The sequence below is a fragment of the Chelmon rostratus genome, chromosome 5 (genome assembly GCF_017976325.1).
Source record: "Chelmon rostratus isolate fCheRos1 chromosome 5, fCheRos1.pri, whole genome shotgun sequence".
NCBI classification, from domain to species: Eukaryota; Metazoa; Chordata; class Actinopteri; order Chaetodontiformes; family Chaetodontidae; genus Chelmon; species Chelmon rostratus.
The window spans coordinates 6,107,313-6,127,316 of record NC_055662.1 but is presented as its reverse complement, the minus strand read 5'-3'; the positions used below and the strand labels follow the sequence as shown (position 1 = coordinate 6,127,316).

General features: G+C 41.2%; 1 protein-coding gene across 2 annotated transcripts in view; it reads left to right on the top strand.

The window, feature by feature from the left end:
* tacr1a (tachykinin receptor 1a) overlaps positions 1-19,057 on the top strand; it is a 47,833-nt gene extending 28,776 nt beyond the window's left edge. For both annotated transcript variants that reach the window (XM_041937084.1, XM_041937083.1), the window contains 3 exons: positions 12,945-13,095; positions 14,895-15,091; positions 18,712-19,057. In XM_041937084.1, coding sequence (XP_041793018.1) covers positions 12,945-13,095; positions 14,895-15,091; positions 18,712-19,057 — 694 coding nt within the window. The remainder of the gene's footprint in view (positions 1-12,944; positions 13,096-14,894; positions 15,092-18,711) is intronic.
* The last annotated feature ends 947 nt before the right edge of the window (positions 19,058-20,004 follow it).

The window sequence follows — 20,004 nt, the reverse complement described above, 5'->3', positions numbered from 1 at the left end:
CAACAGCTAAATTAGAATTTCAACTATTTTTGCCTCAGGAGGGGGGACCCACAATGAATCTGGATATCACGACTCTTTAAAGATTCCCTCCAGACACGTTGTAAGACATAAAAAAGACATACATAATAATTCAGTCAGATGTGGTTTTCCAGAAAAAAAAAGTTCAAAAGTTCAATCAAAATTACATAGACTCCCTCATTGAACATCCACAATCTATGACTATGCAAACATTGTTCATTTCAAAACTTTAACTACTGGGCACAAGATGTCTCTTATTTCACTGCAAAGTCTATTCATTGTGATGTTATAACATCCTGCTCCCTTCTTAGGATCTATTCACACCTAGCTCCCTTTGCACCAGTCATTTTGAAACATAGAGCGCTTCACCCCTCGGCTCAGTCCGTTTGGGCGTATGTGAACACAGCAATCACTCTCTGGAGCGGTTCTTTTACAATCAGAAGGCAATCAACGGATTGAAGATCATCTCGTCAAGTTTACCTGTCGTGCTGTCTGGAGAGCAATTGTCATGCGAGTGTGTGCTGGTAAGCGCCCATCAACGCCTTGACTTCTAATAAGATGCATCAGGCTCAATCAATTAGCAACACATGAAACTGGTGCTCTGTGATGAAACGAAAAACAATGAGGGGGAAGTATTTTAAAGCAAATCTTCCCTGTAATATTTCTGACTAATGAGAGAACAGCTGGCTCACACTAGGCATTCGTTTACAACTGCTGGACCACTCTTGAATGTTGCCATGTGAACACAAACAAATCAAGGGGAAAATGCAACAATGCATTAATGAGTTGGAACATAGCTAAAGGACAAATGCCCTTAAACTCAGACTTAAGGTGAGCACAGATCAGCAGATGAATGTGAAGACAGCCTTCTCATATTAAACTCTGCACATGCAACATTCAGCACAGTGAATCTCAAACATCCCCTCTTTGCATATAATTTTAAACTCTGAGTGCTGTGGCAGTTTGGCAAGACAATTATCAGACACCATGTGAATTGCTGTGATACGGCAGGTTAGAGAAGGCTGAAAGAAGCACTTAGAGTGATTTACAGGCACACAGTTAGCCTGGTGTGGCAGCTCGGTGACACTCAGTGTCGACTCGTCACCTTTGCTCCAGATATCATCTTTCTTTGAGCTGCTAAAATAGAACCAAAGGCCTTTCATATAATACCAGTGACTAAACATTCATGTGAATCATTTCAACGCTGTATTTATGCATCACTTGTGCAAAAGCTGCCTATGCTGCCGAATTCACCAATTTCATGTCCCCTCACCCCGTGATCTCCAGTCGAAGAGAAGGTGTGTGTTGTTGCACAGATGCAGGTGATGATCTTCACACACTGAAACCTTTGCTTTCCTACACAAACTTCTGAAGCTGCGTTAGCAAAACAGGATAAACGCTGCGTGCCTGGAAGGGATTTATTCACACTTTGCACCACCCCAGTAACCTCCAATTTCTTACATTTGTCCCACCGGCAGAAATGGGCGACACGCACGAAGGCACAAACACAGGTACACTTCCACAGATGCGCACACAATCCTCTTTCCGTGAACACAGGAAAACGCCCACGCAGTGACGCACATGTGCAGGCACTCAGACACACAGCAACACGGCTCTGATCACAGCTCTGCTGATGGCAACCTCTCAGCTCATCAGCCACAGTGTTTACCCTGCCCTGCTGCCAGCCTGCCAGCGCCTTCCCCTTCCACTGCCTCCGTCACATTTCTCCACGGAAATATAGTTCGTTATGAGCGGTGCGACGGCAATTTCAATGTTCATGATGGGATGCCTGCTGCACTTATTACTTTTTTAATGAAACTGTAATCAGTGACACACAGGAGCTGAGTGAGAACACAGCAGTCATTGAGCTCAGCTGCTGAAGCTGTAAATGACACATCTGATTAAGGCTGACCCCGGGTCAGGTCCCACATGTGTTTCTTTCCGGGCGTCGTCCCGCTGCCGCCGTCACAGTCTGCACCCTTTCTGATGGCCTGTCTGCTGCCTTCACAGTCAGTGGGAATTAGTAAATAAGGTCTCATCGGAGAGCGTTAATAGGTGGCACCACAACACAGCAGCACAGTGCATTTCCTCACTTGCTTTCCATGCAACTGATTACAAAGACTGATGTACCAAACTTTGAAAATGGCGTAATCATAGGTGGCATTTTACTCAGCGCTTGTGTGTCGTTATCGGCTCGAGAGCTGCTGGGCTTTTTGAAGACAAGAAGACTCAGAAAAATGAGCTGTGTGGGAGGAACACTTCTTGGACGAATGTGAGAGACAATGAGAGGCTGTAACGAGTAATCGCCAGTCCACAACACTAAATCACAGTTCAGATGTGATGTGAACTGCTAATTCCAGACCACACAATGAACATTTACAGCCTGTGTAGCGTCTAAGTGCATTTATTGACGTACTCTACCTAACAGCCAGTATTTCCATTTTATGATGCTTTATACTTTTATTCCACTGCATTTTAAAGGCAAATACTACACTTTTTTCCTCCACTACATTTATTTCAGCTCTTACTACGAGTTAATGGTCAGATTAGGATTTTACTTGATGATCATCTTACAAAATATGATGCATTATTATAGCTCAAACTACCCAACAGTATATGAAGTCATCATAATTTCGCTCCAGTTGACTAAAAAAGATACTTGCATGTCATTGCAGACAAAATAATACTCCAAATAACACTGAATGCAATCAACTGGATGCCTCAAGTGGAAAAAGGCTGTCTGACATGGTGAATCCTGCTCCCAGCCTCAATAGCACAATGGTAGACTCCATAACATGCTAGAACACTGATACAGCTGCACAGCAGAGGAGGTGTTAATGGTTTGGGTGGCATCCCACAAGGTCCATTACTACCTAGATCAACACCTTGATGCCAAGCCGACCTTATCATGAGACCAGACCACGTTGTTCCATTCATGACCGTAATGTCACCCCAAGGGAGGTATGTCTGTTATAGACACCACGGTACATGATGTTAAGTACATTACTTTGTTAATGTTGTAAAATCTCACAGTTTGGTTAGATTTAGGTACCAAAACTACATGGCTAGATGTTACATAAGTTAAGTTATATGCATAAGCACAGAGGTACCAATGAACCAATGCATGTAGTATGAAGAAAGGAGCGTAGCTTTAACACCACAATGTCAGTTTCTTTGCTGAGTCACAGCCATTATATGTGGCAGCTTGTTCAATGGGGTTTTTATTGACTTACTATAACTACTAACCTAACCTATGATCTCCACCCTAACCTTTAACCTCTACTCTGAAATAAACCTTGATCCAAGTTCTAATTTTAACAGTAAACACACAACACAGTACCCCATGAAGCAGAGAGAATCGACAAACACAGATATGGTTAGCGGGTACATGTCTACAGTATTAGGCACACACTCACACACAGAGGAAATCCCAGACTGAGCACACCTTGTCCTCTGTGATCTCTCCCCCCTAAATTGGGCTTTGCGCGACATGAGCCTGAGCTTAGTGCCAGTAAGGCAGCGTGGAGCTGTGTGTCCTGCTACCTCCAGTCCTCTCCAGCCTCCGCTGGCAGACAAAGTCAAAAGAACAGCTGCCCTTCCTCCAGCACACCCGTTCATTAATTATGAATACTGACACAAAGTTTGAATAAGCAGGCGCATCCACAGTTTAGCTACATGTTAACATTCATTTCCTTCACATAACCTGCACTTCAACACTCATACACTACAGAATAGATATTGATACAGTAAATTTTAGGATATGACATGAACTGAGGGTGGATTTAGTCACTCCTGTTTATTGCCATGCATTAAATATTTGTTTGGCATTGGTATTTAATTCCACACTTGCATATTCACAGACAAAACAACAGCCCAGAAATAGAGACATTTGAAGTTTGTCCACCGGGGAAGAGAAGAATTAAAACAGTATAAGTTACTGTGTATAATTTGTCAGTTAGTCTGTGGCCTCTGTTGAGGGAGGTTTTATTGATTTAGACTGTATGACAGCAAGGTGACAAAGCACAGCTTCTGTTCCCTGAAGCGTCATCCATCAGTGGGAGCTGAGGGTCTGCGGGGGCCCAGGGAGAAGGGCTCTTTCAAGGTAATACTTCAGCTACGGTTAGTTTGAAGAAACACTGGTAAGTGTGGGCTAAGACCTACCCCTCTGTTATGGAAGACTATGAATGGGGTCCCCAATAAACACTGGTGGAATGTACCAAAGTATATTTACTCAAGTACTGTACTTAATTACACATTTGAGGTATTTGTGCTATTAGTTTTTTAATATCACTTTATACTTTTACTCCACCACAGTTCAGAGAGAAATTGTACTTTACTTTATTAGATATATTTTAACAGAGATGGTTTCCAGTTAGTCGTTACTTTACCAAGGTTTTTCATACAGAACATAAAAATGTAATCCATTGTTATACAGTATATTAAACTAACAGTATAGAAAGTAGTTAAATTAGCTGTAAAACGTTACAGGTCTGGTTACTTCCAAATAATTCCATAGGAATATCCTGGAAACATCTCTGCCATCTCAATTCACCCATTGAGTCTACAGTCACATATCAGCTCCTTTATAAGAAATTACATGAAGCAACAGTACCTACAAAATAATGTGTTAACAAATTAGCTCAGCATCAATCAGCTACTATAGCACAATGCTACTAATACAATAAAGCTTTAGAAGTGACAATCTAATAGTTCATTATAGTGTTTATAGTGTGCCAATTTATTACTTATGACACTTTTTACAGTGTAGCATTGCTACTTCTGCTTCAGTAAAGAATATAATAATAGATTTAGTAAATACACGACTACAATACCACAAGTCTGTGTTACTTTAAAAGAAACATTCTTTATTTTAGCTTCAAACTCTGTGAAGTACAGCATGTTTATGTCGATGGTATCTGCTGAATTTCCTTCCCTCTTGCCATGTTACTGTTGCCCTTTTTCTTTAGAGTATGTTTGGATCTCCAGAGTACTGTTTTTTATTTCATTAAGACCTGAATCTGAGGGCTGTTCAGATAATCAGGATGATCAGATAAGCCAGCTTTATTTCAATAAGACAGGGGTATTTTCAGTTTCCTCCAGCCAAATAACAAGTAAACTCCTTCTGTTTGGGGTCGTGCTCACAGTATATTCAGGCTTAAAGGTGCCCTGCGAAGATTTCTTGTAAACAAACAAAGTTTCTGTTCACAGAACATTGAGAGAACTTTTCACCAAAACACAATGTGTGCAACCTTGAGGCAAACAAATGTACTTTCCCTCCCTCTGCATCTCCATTTTTCTTAGCTTGCAGTCCTTTTCTTCCTTGTCTTTGCCGGCGCATTGCTACATTTCTTGGCATGCAACTGTGGAATTGTGTTGATCCAGCAGTACGGCTGTGCATTGTGCTAATGTTTGTGCATGAGAGAGTCGACTGACCGCTGTGACCTGCAGTGCAGACCAATGCAGAGTCCTGAAGACACCTGCAGAGCAAAGCAATATGTGAAGAAGTGCATAATACAATGGTCCCTGAAAAATGAAATTAAGTATGTGGCATTTGTAAGATGTGATTGGAACAATTCAAACAGCCCCCAGCCTTTTTGAGAAGAGTGAAGGAGCAACAACTCGACTACCCCTGTCACTCATGTGATCATTGCTTGCAGGTTCTCTGTTGTGTGCTTTAACCCGCAGCCACATGTAGCATTAAAAGAACAGCTTTAACAAAAATAATCAATAAAAAAGACACATTCATGTTATATGTCTTATTATAATGACTTTTTCTGTGAAAACACCTTTAGGAGCGCTGACATAACCTTCAGCTCTACTTATAGTAGTTAAGCTGACTGAAAATGCTCATGCTCAGAGTAGAGGTCTAATAACACATGCCTGGTGAGGCCCGACACTGAAACTGTCGCCACAATAATAAATCAATAGGACTGCAATATGTATCAGCATGTGTGCATTCTGGGTGATGGTGTGTGTTTCTGAGCAGCAGTAAGCACAGCAGAGGTCTTGGGAATGAGCGTCTACAAATGTTGACACAGACATGTTTTTCATCTCTTTGACAAATTGGTAAATGGTGAGCATCTGAAGGCACACAAATATTTCCAATCTCAGAAACATCACAAGACGCTGGCCTCCTTCTATTATCTGTTCTCTGCAGATGAAATGCATGCGCAGCAGCCCCGAACGCCAGATGAAACTGTGAAAAATACCAAACCATAATGAGAGGCCGCTGTGAGGTCTGCGAAATAACGGCTCTAAAGCCTGACTTACATTTATTTCTGCTGTCACAATTCCACAGCATTAACTACTTGATTACTTTTGCTCTGAGTACAGGACATGTTTCTTCCAAACTATAAAGAGATTCTCAAAATACCTCGACACCTGCAGCAGCCTTGTGCTTGTGGAATTATTAAAGGCAGAGACGTGTGAAGACAGAACAACTGGACTGAAATAGACATTTGGATGAAATGTGGATAAAATTGTTGATTTACAGTATAAATACACTATAAATAACACAGACAGAATGCTGGTTTCCATCTCTGACTGGAAAAAATGAGATGAAAACCATCAATATGAGAAGAAATTACAGGATGCAGTGTCTATAAGAAGTATTCACCCTCTTGTTTTATTTTATTGTCATACCACGTCGAATCAAAGCGGATTTAATGTGAAGAGCCAAAATCAGAGCAAAGACTGTTTTTTGCTGGATCTGGTACCAACCATCATACCACCTACAAAGCCACTTTAATCATGCAAATCAGGAGGATCATGTAAATTAACCCATCGACTCTCTGCATGATTTACTCTCCCGCTTCGTGACTCAGTGTCTGGAGGAGTCAGGGGGATGGAGCGCTTCAGAGAGAGACGCCAGCTGGAGTCGTGTGTCATTTCCAGCATTTTTGTCATGTGTGTGGTGTCTTTTGGTTTCGGGGGCCATACGTGCACAAGCGTGGCTCTTCAGCAGTGTTGAAACACAGTGTGGAAGGTGTAGACCTCTTTGTGTCTCAGAGAATTGACCCGGACAACCGTCTTTACCCGCAGCCTCATCCCGGCAGGTCGCGCTGACACGGCTGACTTTTTCAAGGAAAGAAAGGAGGTTTGCTCATGACAGCAGCTCTGCTAACAACAAGATACCTGAGAGCTGAGAAATAACACAGGAGCTTTAGCGAGAAGAGAGCCAAGAATGGAAATATGGGATCTTCACTTCTTCTTCTTCTGTTGACATGTCCCAGTTTAGAGAGTCATTACATTCCTTCACCTTTAAGGAGAGCGAGAAACATTAGCCAGCCCTCCTCTCCTCCTTCTTAGGGCTGTTGTGTGTAGGTTTATCTTGGGCAATGCTGTTCAGTTACAATGCTGCAAGGGAATTAGCAAGCTGTTACAGGTAATTTTGTACCTCTTTGACAACAAATCCACTGAAGGATTCCAAATACAGTCACCAAAGGATAAATTCAACATTTCCCAAACTTGCATTGAGCAAACAACAGATGTCAAACACAGTGTGGTGTCTATCCCCTTCAGTCTGAAACAGCTACCCCAAACACACGCATGAACAAAAGGATTCACTCAAGAGTTTTCCTCTAAGCTCATTACGCCTAGGGGCACTTGTGTGCATACCACATTTCTGCTAGTAATTGGATTGCAGCAGCTTCCGTATTCTCTGAATTGATTTTCTTCAGCCTCTTGGTAAACGCTCTCTGCAGCACGTGTGATGACTCCTGCACGCATTGGCTTTAGTTAACACTTTGAATCGTGTTTGATTATGCCAGTGTGGCAGAGTGCTTGACTTCTTGGTTTAATTAAAGACGAGATTAGATTTTACTGCATTTCTCTTCTGCACTCATGGGGAAAAATTGTGAAAAAAGCCAAGGTGTCGCTAATAACATCGGCGATAACTCGTTCCACTGAGCAGTTCCAGCGAACCGGCACGTGCAGCAGCGATGACAGCTGTGTCCCAGTTACATACCGACTTTAAGCAAATGTTGAGTGTGTGGTAGAACAGTGAAAAAGATAAAAATACTCCAAAAAGTGACAGTGCATGTTTAAAAAATGCTTGCATTTTGAGTGTGCAGGTGACTTAATGCACTAGGGACACAGAGGTGCTGCCCACAGCTGAAAAGCATTAAACAATTGCAAACTCAACTCAAGAAAGACGCAAAACAAAAACATAAAGATAAAATATTCTATTTTTTGTGACGTTCAACAGGCAGTGGGATTCCAACACACTTTCCTCAATGTTTGTCTTGGCGCATATTACCTAATTTCCTTTTAGTGAAAATTGTACTTGCATAAAATTGTACTTGGCACTGTAAGTGTATAGTAAATCCTTTATACAACTAGCAAATACAGCCATCATTAATGCTATTAATTTGAACTCTGTTGGAAACGTTAAAATGTCACACAAACTTTTGAAGAACTGACGGTCCTCCAGGAGTTTCTCACACAGTCCTACACACCTCAGATTGATATCATACGATCAATCAGGCATGGATTGCAGCCGAGATTGTTGGACCGATCTCGCACAGTGTGACATGCAATAAACTCACACCGTCGCTGTTGTTGCAGAGTCTAAAGGTGCCCGAACCCTGTAGGGCTATTCAAACAATGGGTAGGCTGAGTAAAGTCTGTTGTTTCACTGCTGTTGCTCTGCTCTGGACTGTTTCGACAAAATCTGTAAACCAAACCTTCAAAAATCAATAACGTTAATGGCAAAACATCTCTCTAAACCATGACTTTCAGTTTCCTGATTGTAGACCGTCAACTGCTCAAGACAGTTTTCCTTAAACAGACAAACAAGCCTTCCTGGAGTCCAAACTAATAAGCCCTTAAAAGCACATTCAGTTGACTTCATTGATTTTCTTTACTTTTGCATCCTCCTAATGTCGAAGCAATCCAATACTAATTATTGGATTTGGATGAAATAGCTGAGGAGAAAAAGAGTTGAGTACAATCTTACCTTAAAACAGACTACTTAATCCTCCTTTCTGACAGAGAGACCTTAAGAGGCACATTTATCATGTTCTGAAAATTAGTAGCTATAGTTTTAATTTGTCACATTGTCTTTATTCCTCCTGTAAGCAGTACAAACATATTATGTAATAATCCAAATATATCAACTTTTGTATTCAATTGTTTTAATTTTTTATATTAATTCAGTTAATTATTTTAAAGGTGTACTTTTACAGTCATATAACATCAAAGCTCTGATATGCGCTGTCTATGCAATGTTTTCCCTTGATTGGATAACACACTTTCCTGTGTGTGTGTCTGTGTGAATGTGTGTGTCTCATTGTGTGGTCATTTTTACTCTGATGAAAGCTCCAGAGTATTCAGTGGGATTAACATAATTGTAGTTAATTGCCAAGGAAAAGGCCTGTGAGGCTCATCTGCAGCGTTAGCAGAGGGGAAAACAGATTGTCCCTGTGTGCATGCTGGAGTCAGGGGGTCTTCCCTCTCTCAACACTTTCAAACACGATATGGACACTCGCTCTGCACAGCTCACAGTGATATAATACAATTTTCCACATTTTGATGCACACACACACATGCTTAACAGGATCACACACTGTGTCTGTGATAGATTACCAGATCATTAGCTAAATACTGAAACTGTCACATTTAATTATTTCATAAAGGCTTGAAATTCATTGGACAGCGCAGAGGTCTAACTGCCATCCCTCACATCTTAAATCGTGTTAGGATGCACAATTATTTCTCAGTCCTCTGTCACACTAATAGCTATTCATTCAACCCCCGACTCAAATGAGTAACTTTTTGTTTTTTGCTGGAATGGACTTGGAAAATCGATTCCCAAGCCTTCTGTTAACGAGGAAATGCCAAATGTCACTGAAATGGCCCTAGAATAAACATTAAATTGTATGTGGGGTCTGTTGGAAACTGTGGATAATACTCATATGTGGTATTCACCACTTATCTGTACTCTTACTTTCAGCTGTATTTTTGTATTAACAATGGATGAAAGAACTATGTAATGTGAAAGGTGTCACCAATAGTGACAAACCTGCAGAGATTCACCACCTGCCTCTGTGGGCCCCCTCAGCTCTTCACAGCAATTAGCCGCTTTTAGCTAATTGATTTGGTTTTCCTGCTCGAACTTGTATGTTTTGGTTCATTCTCAGCGTTCCTCTACCTGCCCAGGACCAAACAGCAGACAGACAAAGTGAGCAACCAGCTGGTGAACATGGATGTGGCAGCTACAGCCAGTGGGTAAAGACCAAACCACTGCTGGACGTGTAAAAAGGAAACTGTTGGCTAAATCATATCAACTTCATAAGATCCCCAGCCGGGGAAATTTGGGCATTACAGCAGCATGTAATAGCAGCAGGAAGAAAAATAGAAACAGAGATAGAAACACATTATACAAGCAAAATGAAATTTTTACTATATAAAAGAAAAAATATGTTGAAAAAGTATATTAAAAATATATAAAAAATACATATTGCCCCAATAACTGTGGGAAAAAAACAATGTATGCGGCCTTCAGAAATAAATAGTGTTACTACTATTGCACAGAAGAATAAAATATACAAAATGGTTAAAAAAATGAAATATTGCACAAAATGTAAAGGAATATATAAAGGATATAAGCATATGTTGGCATACATGACGAGAAAAAAAAATAATTTGTCAACATTGTAATTACAGCTTGTTGTGATGCCTGGAAGTGTCCTCAAAGTTTAGTTACTGTATCTGCTCCTTTCGCACTAATGTAAAGCACATTTTTACCTAATTGTCTTCTTCTGTTGTTGTGCAAAGCACTTAACTGCCCTCTCATTATCAGATTACTTCTCTGGGACAAGGATGCTGTTTAGCAAGGCTCCTGGTGGCTGGCAAACTCAGAATCAATTTTAATGCTCTGAAGAGTAATTTCAGTGCTCTGCTATCTGCCATAATGTGCTCTTGATGCCTTTCCTCTGTGTATTATCTGTTTATTTTGCCATTTGATTACATTTCTTCACTGAGCAGATCAGGCGCAGCAATGATAAGCCTATGATCGTATGCCTCAAAGGGAATTTACCTCAGAAGTAATTCGTGGAAAACAAATGGAAGGACAGTCCTGAGATGACATTTCTGAAATGTTGCAGTTAACTGAAAGACACATGAAGCCAACGAGGTGAAATGAGAGTTCTCTTAGCTCCTTTTAAATGAGGAAGTTATGGACTAACATCTACTGTACACACCATACACCAGTATGACTCATTACAAACAACAACTTACATTTCACTGCAGCTGTGCCTTATGATTACATGTGACAAATAATTGAATTGAAAATTGTTCATATTAAAAAAAGAAAGTCATAAAAACGGTTTCATAGGAATCTGAGCTGTTAACGCTAAAATCCAATTCCAACAATTATTATTTGATGAAGACTGAACACCAAAATGTATCATTATCAGTTTGATAGGTATCCTACCTGTGGGTGACGCCCAGTCCTCTGCAGAGGCCATGGTGTGATGTCTAGACAGTTTGTCTGAAGCCGTGTAGAGCCAGCTATACTGGAGAAGGTTGATTGTCATCTGCTTATTAAAAGACCCTGCACACCTACAGTCTACCCACTCAGGTGTTTTCTCTCATGCTAGACCTCTTCTTGCCCTTCTGTTGATGTTGTTTAAGCTGTTAGCGTGGGACAACTCATTTTATCAGTACATAGAGTTTGGTGACGTCTCTGCTGCCCTGTGGCATTAACATGCGTCTGGGTGATCCAATCACAAGTGGACAGCTGAGACACATTCACACACCGTTCACACCGGCGATCAAACACCAAATATCATCAATATATATTGATACCAAACATGTTTAATACTTACAATATTTGTGACTTTAAAACCTGTAGTGTGAAAGGAACAGCAATGGACTATTGAGCAGAAACCAGCAATAGCCAATAAGAGAGAGTGGACTGTGAAGCCGCCAACCGCATGTTTCATACTCGTGTAGAACAGCAACATGGCTACCAACAACATGGCTACCAACAGCACAAAAAGGACTTTTGTCTCCCGAGCCAGTATGACTGCTTTTCAGTCTCAATGTTTAATGTCAAAACATCGCACACACCAGGTGACGACAACAGCCCACCCCATGTTTTTTTTTCACATTTGATCACGAGAGTTTCTGTGAGATCCTAGGTCCCTGGAATCTCCACTGTGACATAATGTTGTATAAACAGCAGGTGTTTGTGGTGCTATGCCTTGACTGAATCATCTGGTGTGTCTGTGTGTTCTTATGATTAATGCATTTAAAATTAGTTAAATCTGCTATGATGTCTGTGGTCTCCCATGTTTTTAAAATCAGTGTGATCATTGGAAAATCTTAAAGTGTGAACCTGCCATTACTGGGACACTTGAATAGAACAGAGCCACCGTTCACACCATAAAAAACATGTCTAACTAACAATATGGTTTTCATTCAGTGAACCAGCATGTGAAATACCAGCATCTATAAAACAAATTCCTAAGGGAGCATGACCCCCAACACCTCTACATTTTCTTGTTTTTCTTTACCTACTCCTTTTCTTACAGAATGAGTAACATCAGCAGAGGTGCGTACCTTAGACACCTGAGGTGTGACAGATTTCACAAGTGTCGTTCATTATTCTTTTATTTTTGTGAAGTAGATTTGTTTTGCCGCTCCAGTAGAATCACTAGCTAACCTGTCACCTGGCTATTCCCCTGCTTGTCTGGGCTGCAAAGTGTTTTTATCATTTGAGATGGCGCCTTCAGTGATTGAGTTTGACACTCCTGATGGAACGCAGCCATAAAATAAAGGTACCAATTACACCTCTGCTATTTCAGCTACGACGTCTCAAAACTTCTGCCAAAAGGTCTATTAATCTCTGAAAGTCTGATTCCAGCATCTCTGCCTCACTCGGTGTATATGGTTTACATGTGGTATGGGATGTCTTGTTGTAGGTACTATGTGTGTGTGGCCATTCTGCTGTACTTCCTTCCTCTGCTGGTGATGGGTTGTGCTTACCTGGTGGTGGGACTGACTCTCTGGGCTAGTGAGATCCCCGGAGACTCCTCTGATCGCTACAAGGAGCAGCTGACTGCCAAACGCAAGGTAACCTGCATTTTGCCCAAAGATTTTTGATTACCAACTATTGTAATCAGATTACATGTACATTTGTACACTGCAGCCCTGAACAGGTGCAATGTTCATGTCTACCTGCATTTTCCTCCACTGATGAAATTATCATCTCAGCACCATGAACCTGAATCCCGGCCCTCCTTTCATCCTCTCTTCTTCGTTGTTTTTTCATCCTACGTGTTGTCTTCTCAGCCTCCGTCAAACTCTTCATCCTCTGTTTTCCTCTTTCAGTTCTCCTCCTCTTCCTCCTCCACCTGATCGTTTCTGTTTCAGTCATTTTCTCGGCCCATGCTTGTCAGGTGTGTTCACAGTTTCAGTGTTGCAGTTCCTTAGAGAACGCTCTCTTAATGAAGACTCTTGCAGAGACTTGCCCTTTTGGCCTGTGAACATGAAATGGGGATCCTATGAGGCTTTACACAAACACATTTACTAAGTCTGTGTCTCTGCACGGTTGACGTCAGTCAACCTGCAGGTCAGTGTGTGAACATTTCTTCTGATAGTCATTGACTCCATTTACTGAATTTCATCCTAGTTTACTTTAGCTTTCTGTATTCACTTTGTGCCTTGCTTTGAGCCATGTATTTATTTTAAGCCATGCTAGTGGATGGTAGTGTGGGTCAGTCAGTTGGTCCATCACTTTGCTTCAGCGAAATGTTTTACAGACATGGTCTCCAGAGGATGTATCCTCTGGCGATGAGGGGATTATGAGTGAAATGTCTCAGCAACTCTTGGATGGATTGTCATGACATTTGGGGCAGTCATTCATGTATGTATGTATGTATGTAACAATGGACAAATTTTACCAATTGTCATTTTGATGATTCTTGTATTTACCAACATCATCAGATCAAAACTTGAATTTCTCCAAAACTTTGGTTTATGACCAAATACCCACAAAACTGATGACACTCGCATCATCCTCAGCTGTATTTTGCACGGCCTTAGCCTCTTCTCTCCAACTGGCCATAGGTATATAATGGAGTCTTGAACATGGGGGAAAGCTGTGGTGAACAGAAATTGTAGAAGCATATTTAAAAGAAAAATATACTTTCAACACTCTCAAAGAATCAAGCCATCATTTTCTTTTTCTTTTCTTCGACCTGTTTCAGTCTTCCTTAATAATTGCAGAACTTCCTGAATTATGCTACCCCTGCAGGACATCGGTCCTCCTCCGTCTCTAATGAGGCAGCCTTAAAGATCTGCTGCACCTATTCATGTACATTATTTTCAATTCATTATCAGTGAACACTGTTACTGACGGCGCTAATGATGTGCCATATGCGCATTAGATTGTCATTCAGAACGTTCAAAGCGGCTGAGTTTTTCTGGCCGACAGATTTGTTGCCTCTTGTGAGGCCCACAGAGAAGCTTGTTAAAGGAAAGAAAAGGTGAATGCTCAGTCCTCAAAGGAGACAATCAATGCAGCGCAGCATGGCTCATCATCAAAAGATTACGAAAACAAGCGAGACTGACAATACTAGCTGTTGTGATTGATGGAACTGAACAGGTTTTGTGTGCATTATATATATTTTTTAGGGAACAGGCATATTTTTATGTGTTTATGATGGGTTCATTGTACTGAGATGTCTGGCAATAAACTAAACTCAGTAATTTCTCGCAGCATGAAGGCTTTTTCCAGTATTTAGAAAATACCAATTTGTCCTTCCCCAGCCCTTCAGCTTTTCTGATGTAGTCTGAAAAGTACATGAACACTGGTGAAAGCATAAAGCAGCAATACTGAAGATGAAATGGTGCTGTCATTTGTTCAACAGGTGGTGAAGATGATGATCGTGGTGGTGTGTACATTTGCCATCTGCTGGCTGCCCTTCCACGTCTACTTCCTGCTGCACCAGTTCTTTCCTGACATGTTTGAAGAGAGGTTCATCCAGCAGGTGTACTTGGCCATCATGTGGCTGGCTATGAGCTCCACTATGTACAACCCCATCATCTACTGCTGCCTCAACGACAGGTTAGTCAAAACACACACTCATTTACTGTACGTTCTGAAGTATTTACTGAACTGCAGAGTGACGTAGGCTTCAGTTTGAATCTGGCAGTTATTTGAGGCAGAGACATTATATTTGATCATATATTTGTGAAGAGCCTCCCTGTTTTATAATCTGCTCCAACTTTAATTTGTACATTCAACGAAAGCACAGACGTTTGCTTCTGTGTTGTTTTAACAGAAACAACAAAAACAGCACTCTTCCTATTAATTCATTCATTTTTTGTGTTTGGTGTTAATCTGCCGTCAATAAAACGCAACATTTTTTTCATACATGTTACACATGTACATCTATCCAGCAATAGAAATGGCATAATCCCTCCATATTCTGGTATGCTTTTAGTTTGAGACTTAGAACATGTTCACACAGCTCAGTGCAACGAGTGTGAGTGAGCAAGACCTTCTGATCCGGCCTGCAAGGCAATTCATAAATAGAAAAAAGTAACTCAGAAATACAAAACAAATCTCTAGCAATTACTTTTCTTTTGAGATAAAAGAAAATAGAATGAAACATTCGACTAACAAATCCCTCCAGGTGGTCCCTGAACACAACACATACATTGTTATGGGTCATGATGTTGATTGTCAAGAAGAGAAAAGCAGTTCAGATTTTTGCATGCGATTGAGAAAGGGCCATCTTGAGCGTCATTACAGCTTGAGACAAGATCAGCTGGTTGAGCTACAAGAACAAATGCACTTGGATGAAGTTAATACTCTTCAGGAGTTTGGGTGTCCGACAAGCAGCCTTCCCAAGACCACATTCTGACAGAGACAGTGTTATGCAGGCAAAATTTGTGAAGGAGAGCCTTGTTGCTGCTGTGGAGCTGCTAGAACCGGACAAAGTAAAACTGAAAAGCTGTGCCAAGTGAACTGGAAAGACCAAGTGTCTTTCATTGACAGCAGCTTCACACTGAATGAAACAGCAGCAAAGTAGAGACAATGAAATTAATTAGTGAATGTCAACATTACTATTGTTTGAGTAACAGTCATTATTTCAATTTTGGCTTTTATTTGAGCATTTTCAGTACCTACAAACAATTTCAAAAGTATCATTACTAATTAATTTCCTCTTTTTGTGTAATGTTTCATTACACTATTCATAACTTCATCAACTGAATTATCTTGTCATTTATTTATTACAATTCCAAATTAGCCCCCCGATTGGTGATTCTGTTCTCATGTATGATTAGAAGAGCACAAAAAGACAGTTTCCCCTTTTGTAAGTAATCCCCAGGACAAAAAAAATCTATATGTCCAATGCATTTTTTCCCTTTGTCAAAGTAGTTAGTGGGAATATGTCCAACTTTTTTATAGAAAAAATTACAACTCTTCAGTTTTTTCTTGTTTAGCAACAATCATACTGTCTTGCAGGACTGCAGCCTATCACCCCCCAGACAAACACACACACACACGCACACCACCATTTGCTGCCTTTGTGACAAGCAGCTGAGAACTCAGCTGCCACTGTGGAGAGGCTGCTTATGCTCACTTTGAGATCACTAGTCTGTAAAGAAACTCTGCACCTGAAAGACTTCACACATGGACTGAAGTTAGAATGAACTTCAAACTTTTAAACCCTTCTCTGAAACTGGCTGAAAGCCACTGTGAACATCAACAGCTTGCTCTCCAACTGAGGCACTATTAGCATCCTGCCTGTCAAGAAAAATGTCAGTGAATCTAAAGATTGCTGTCCGGCAAAATAAAGACAGATGGTGAACTCTGCTTGTTGTCTTTAACCAACCATCGCCTATTGTCTTCCGTTGCGGCCACCTGTTAATTCAGAAATGAGATTTCACACTTCAGTGTTTTCACCTCTGAAGTTCATAAAGTCTGAAAACTGAAAGTATGTGGGATGAACCACAGTGAGCGGAGATTTAGTCATCATTCAGGATATCAACTTGCTTTTGTCTCAATCAGCTCAGCCAATTGAAATTCAAATGAGTGTCTTCTTATTTTCCATCTCATCTTCCTCCTGCTCTCAGTGATTTTCCTTCTCTTCCCGGTTGTCACTTTTCTGCCTGTCCGGTCTTTATGTATTTGTGTGTGTGTGTGTGTGTGAGAGTTTACTGAGGTGAGGTGTGTCCATCAGTTGCCAGCCCCTTGAGGTGCTTTCATCTCATATGTGCAATTCTTATACCTCTTCCTTCTGTGGTTTTTGCCATTTCTATACAACATTTGAAATTAATTTAAGTATCTAAAATCAACACCCGGAAAACATCAAGCGCTCGTAAAATCAGTCTTTCAATAAAGGTCAGTAGTAAATGTCACATGCAACATTTAGCGCTAATTAGCCTTACAATGCTTCAGCTACACACAGTCTTTGCTTTGTGCCTGTTGTTGTTTACGTTCCATCTTTATTAGCCAGCATAGACTCTCAGTTAAAATGCAAATGCTGTATCAGTCGGTCTTTAACTGTCTGCTGCTGTGGTTCTACATCAAGCTGCAGCCTTTAGTAAACAGTCTTTTCAGACTGGGAAATTTCCAAATTGGCTGCTTTTGATAGTTTGAAGTGGGAATAGAAATGTTGTTGCAGCTGAATATGTAACTGATTTGGTTTGAGCACTGTCCGGGGATTTTTTTTGTCGGAGCTAAATAACATTGTACCAACAATTGTGCTATTCACTTTATAATACTACCTAAATAGAAATTAGATTATATGTGTTCAGTCCTCGGCCAGTAAAAAACAATGGTATGTCTGTACACCTGACCTCATCTGTGATCACCATTGACAGGCGAGGTTGTGGGAGATCAGTTATTCTCTCTGATGTATGACTACTTTGAACAGCAAATGAAGAGTTAATATCCTGGGCTTTCTTATGCTCTTTGAAAGTAATCTATTATTAAAGTGCGCCCTTTGTATGTTTTTGTTTTTTAATATCTAGATAATTTCTTAATTGGACGGATGTTGTTGTTGTTGGATGTTCAGGAGATTTAGCCCACGTTGTTCATAATAAGATAAACATTGTACTTGCTGTGTCCTTTAAGCCTGTACGAATTGCATTGCTTTTGCACTTGATTTGTCCAGATGGGGAAACCCAACAAGCTGACAAGACAAATGTCATTAGACAGCTAATGTGTTAGCAAACAGTTTATTTAAGCTAAGCTATCCATATCCAACAAACTGCCAGAAGATGTAAGATTTGCACCAACAGTTACTGCAGACTTTTATGTTCATTATTGCCTTTTCATTGCAGCTGCGCTCTGTTTTATGCTACGTTATTCCTCTTACCTGTGTCTTTTTAACACTTCATGATGTAACACACCTTAAGCTGCCCCCATGTGAGAAATGTGCCATACATATAAACTTGCCTTTTCTAAATCATGAGTTGAATTCACAAGCAATAAAACACACCCTTGATTATGAACACACTCTGCTGCTACAGCCGTCATTGATCAGGTAATACTGGTAGCTTATGATGGCTAATGTAGCTAACTAATGATAGACATTTCTGTGTAACTGAGTCAGTTTGCTAACTTGCCTTTACTTGTGCGACTGTTACTCTAGCATTTACCTTGATGCTTGTTGGCACAACAGATGTATATATATAAAGTCAAAAAGACTAATCCATGCTTTTCTTGCACAGGTTTCGTGCTGGTTTTAAACAAGCCTTCCACTGCTGCCCTTGCGTCCCTCGAGGCTCTTACGAAGGACTGGAACTCAAGTCCACTCGCTACCTTCAGACCCAGACAAGTGTTTACAAGGCCAGCCGGATGGAGACTACTGTGTCCACTGTTCTCCAGGTTGGGGACGACATGGAGCAGCCCAAGGTCAAGGCAACAGCAGGACCAGGGCCCGGCGGGGCTGCGGTCGGAGCCAGACCACATAGCTCCTCCCTGGACCTCGCCTCAAATGGGTCATCATCCCGAAGCGTCTCCAAAACTGTATCCGAGACATCCAGTTTCTACTCCAGTAACAACCTGCAGGAATAGAAGTGGAACGCAGATGGCATTTTGCCGGACAGCGGGGAGAGAGAGTGAGTTGACTGTTCACATTGCTGCTTTTGCCTGCGTGTATTCCTGCAAAAGCACAGCGTGAATGTGTGAGTTTGTGTGCCAGTGACTGTGGCTGAGTTTTTGACGAATACATTTCCAGTGTGCTCACTGGAACATCATGTTTGGCAATTTGCAAGTGAGACAAAGTCCCTGGTCACTGAGTGCTGTCTTCACCCACAATGCCCTTGTATAAAGTACTCATGCTGCTCACAGTTAATGATCAACTGCCATTAGAAAGGTTTGCTCAGTGCCAATTGCGCGGTGACGAGCGCTTCAACAATATGAGCATATTCCAGTTCAAAAGCCAAACCGAAGCAGACGCTAGCGCCTCCAATCCTCACAGCTTCTGCTTGTCACACCAGCCTTCTCTCAGTGTAGAATGAAGGTTCACACATCCACATTCACACAAGCTGTGTGATTTCACAGTCTATTTTGGAGTGGAGCTACAACATGAGACGGCTTCACGTTTTAACAGGGGTGTTCTCTGCAAACAGACAGTGCTTGGAGACCACGGCTTTTCACAAAGTTCTCCACCCCTCTAGTGGAGAAAACCTGGTTTCCACAGGAACTCTCTCCCCAGAAGACACATGTCGAAACCACAGACAGATGTGTGGTTTCAGCTGGAAGGCTCTCACAGGTGATGGAGAGGGAAAACAACAAAGCATAAACTCTGAACTTCACACACATGACTGTGTGTGTGTGTGTGTTTGATCAGAATACCGACTTCATCTCCCTGAGCAGGACTTCCTGAGCAATCCAATGTGCAAGACGAGTGACTGTCTGGCTGAAGGAGTGCTCTCAGGATCCCCTGCAGGTGTTGCTGACAATTTCTGGCAATCACCGCAAACGGTGGCAGCGTCTAGTTCAGCTTTCAGCTGGCTAAA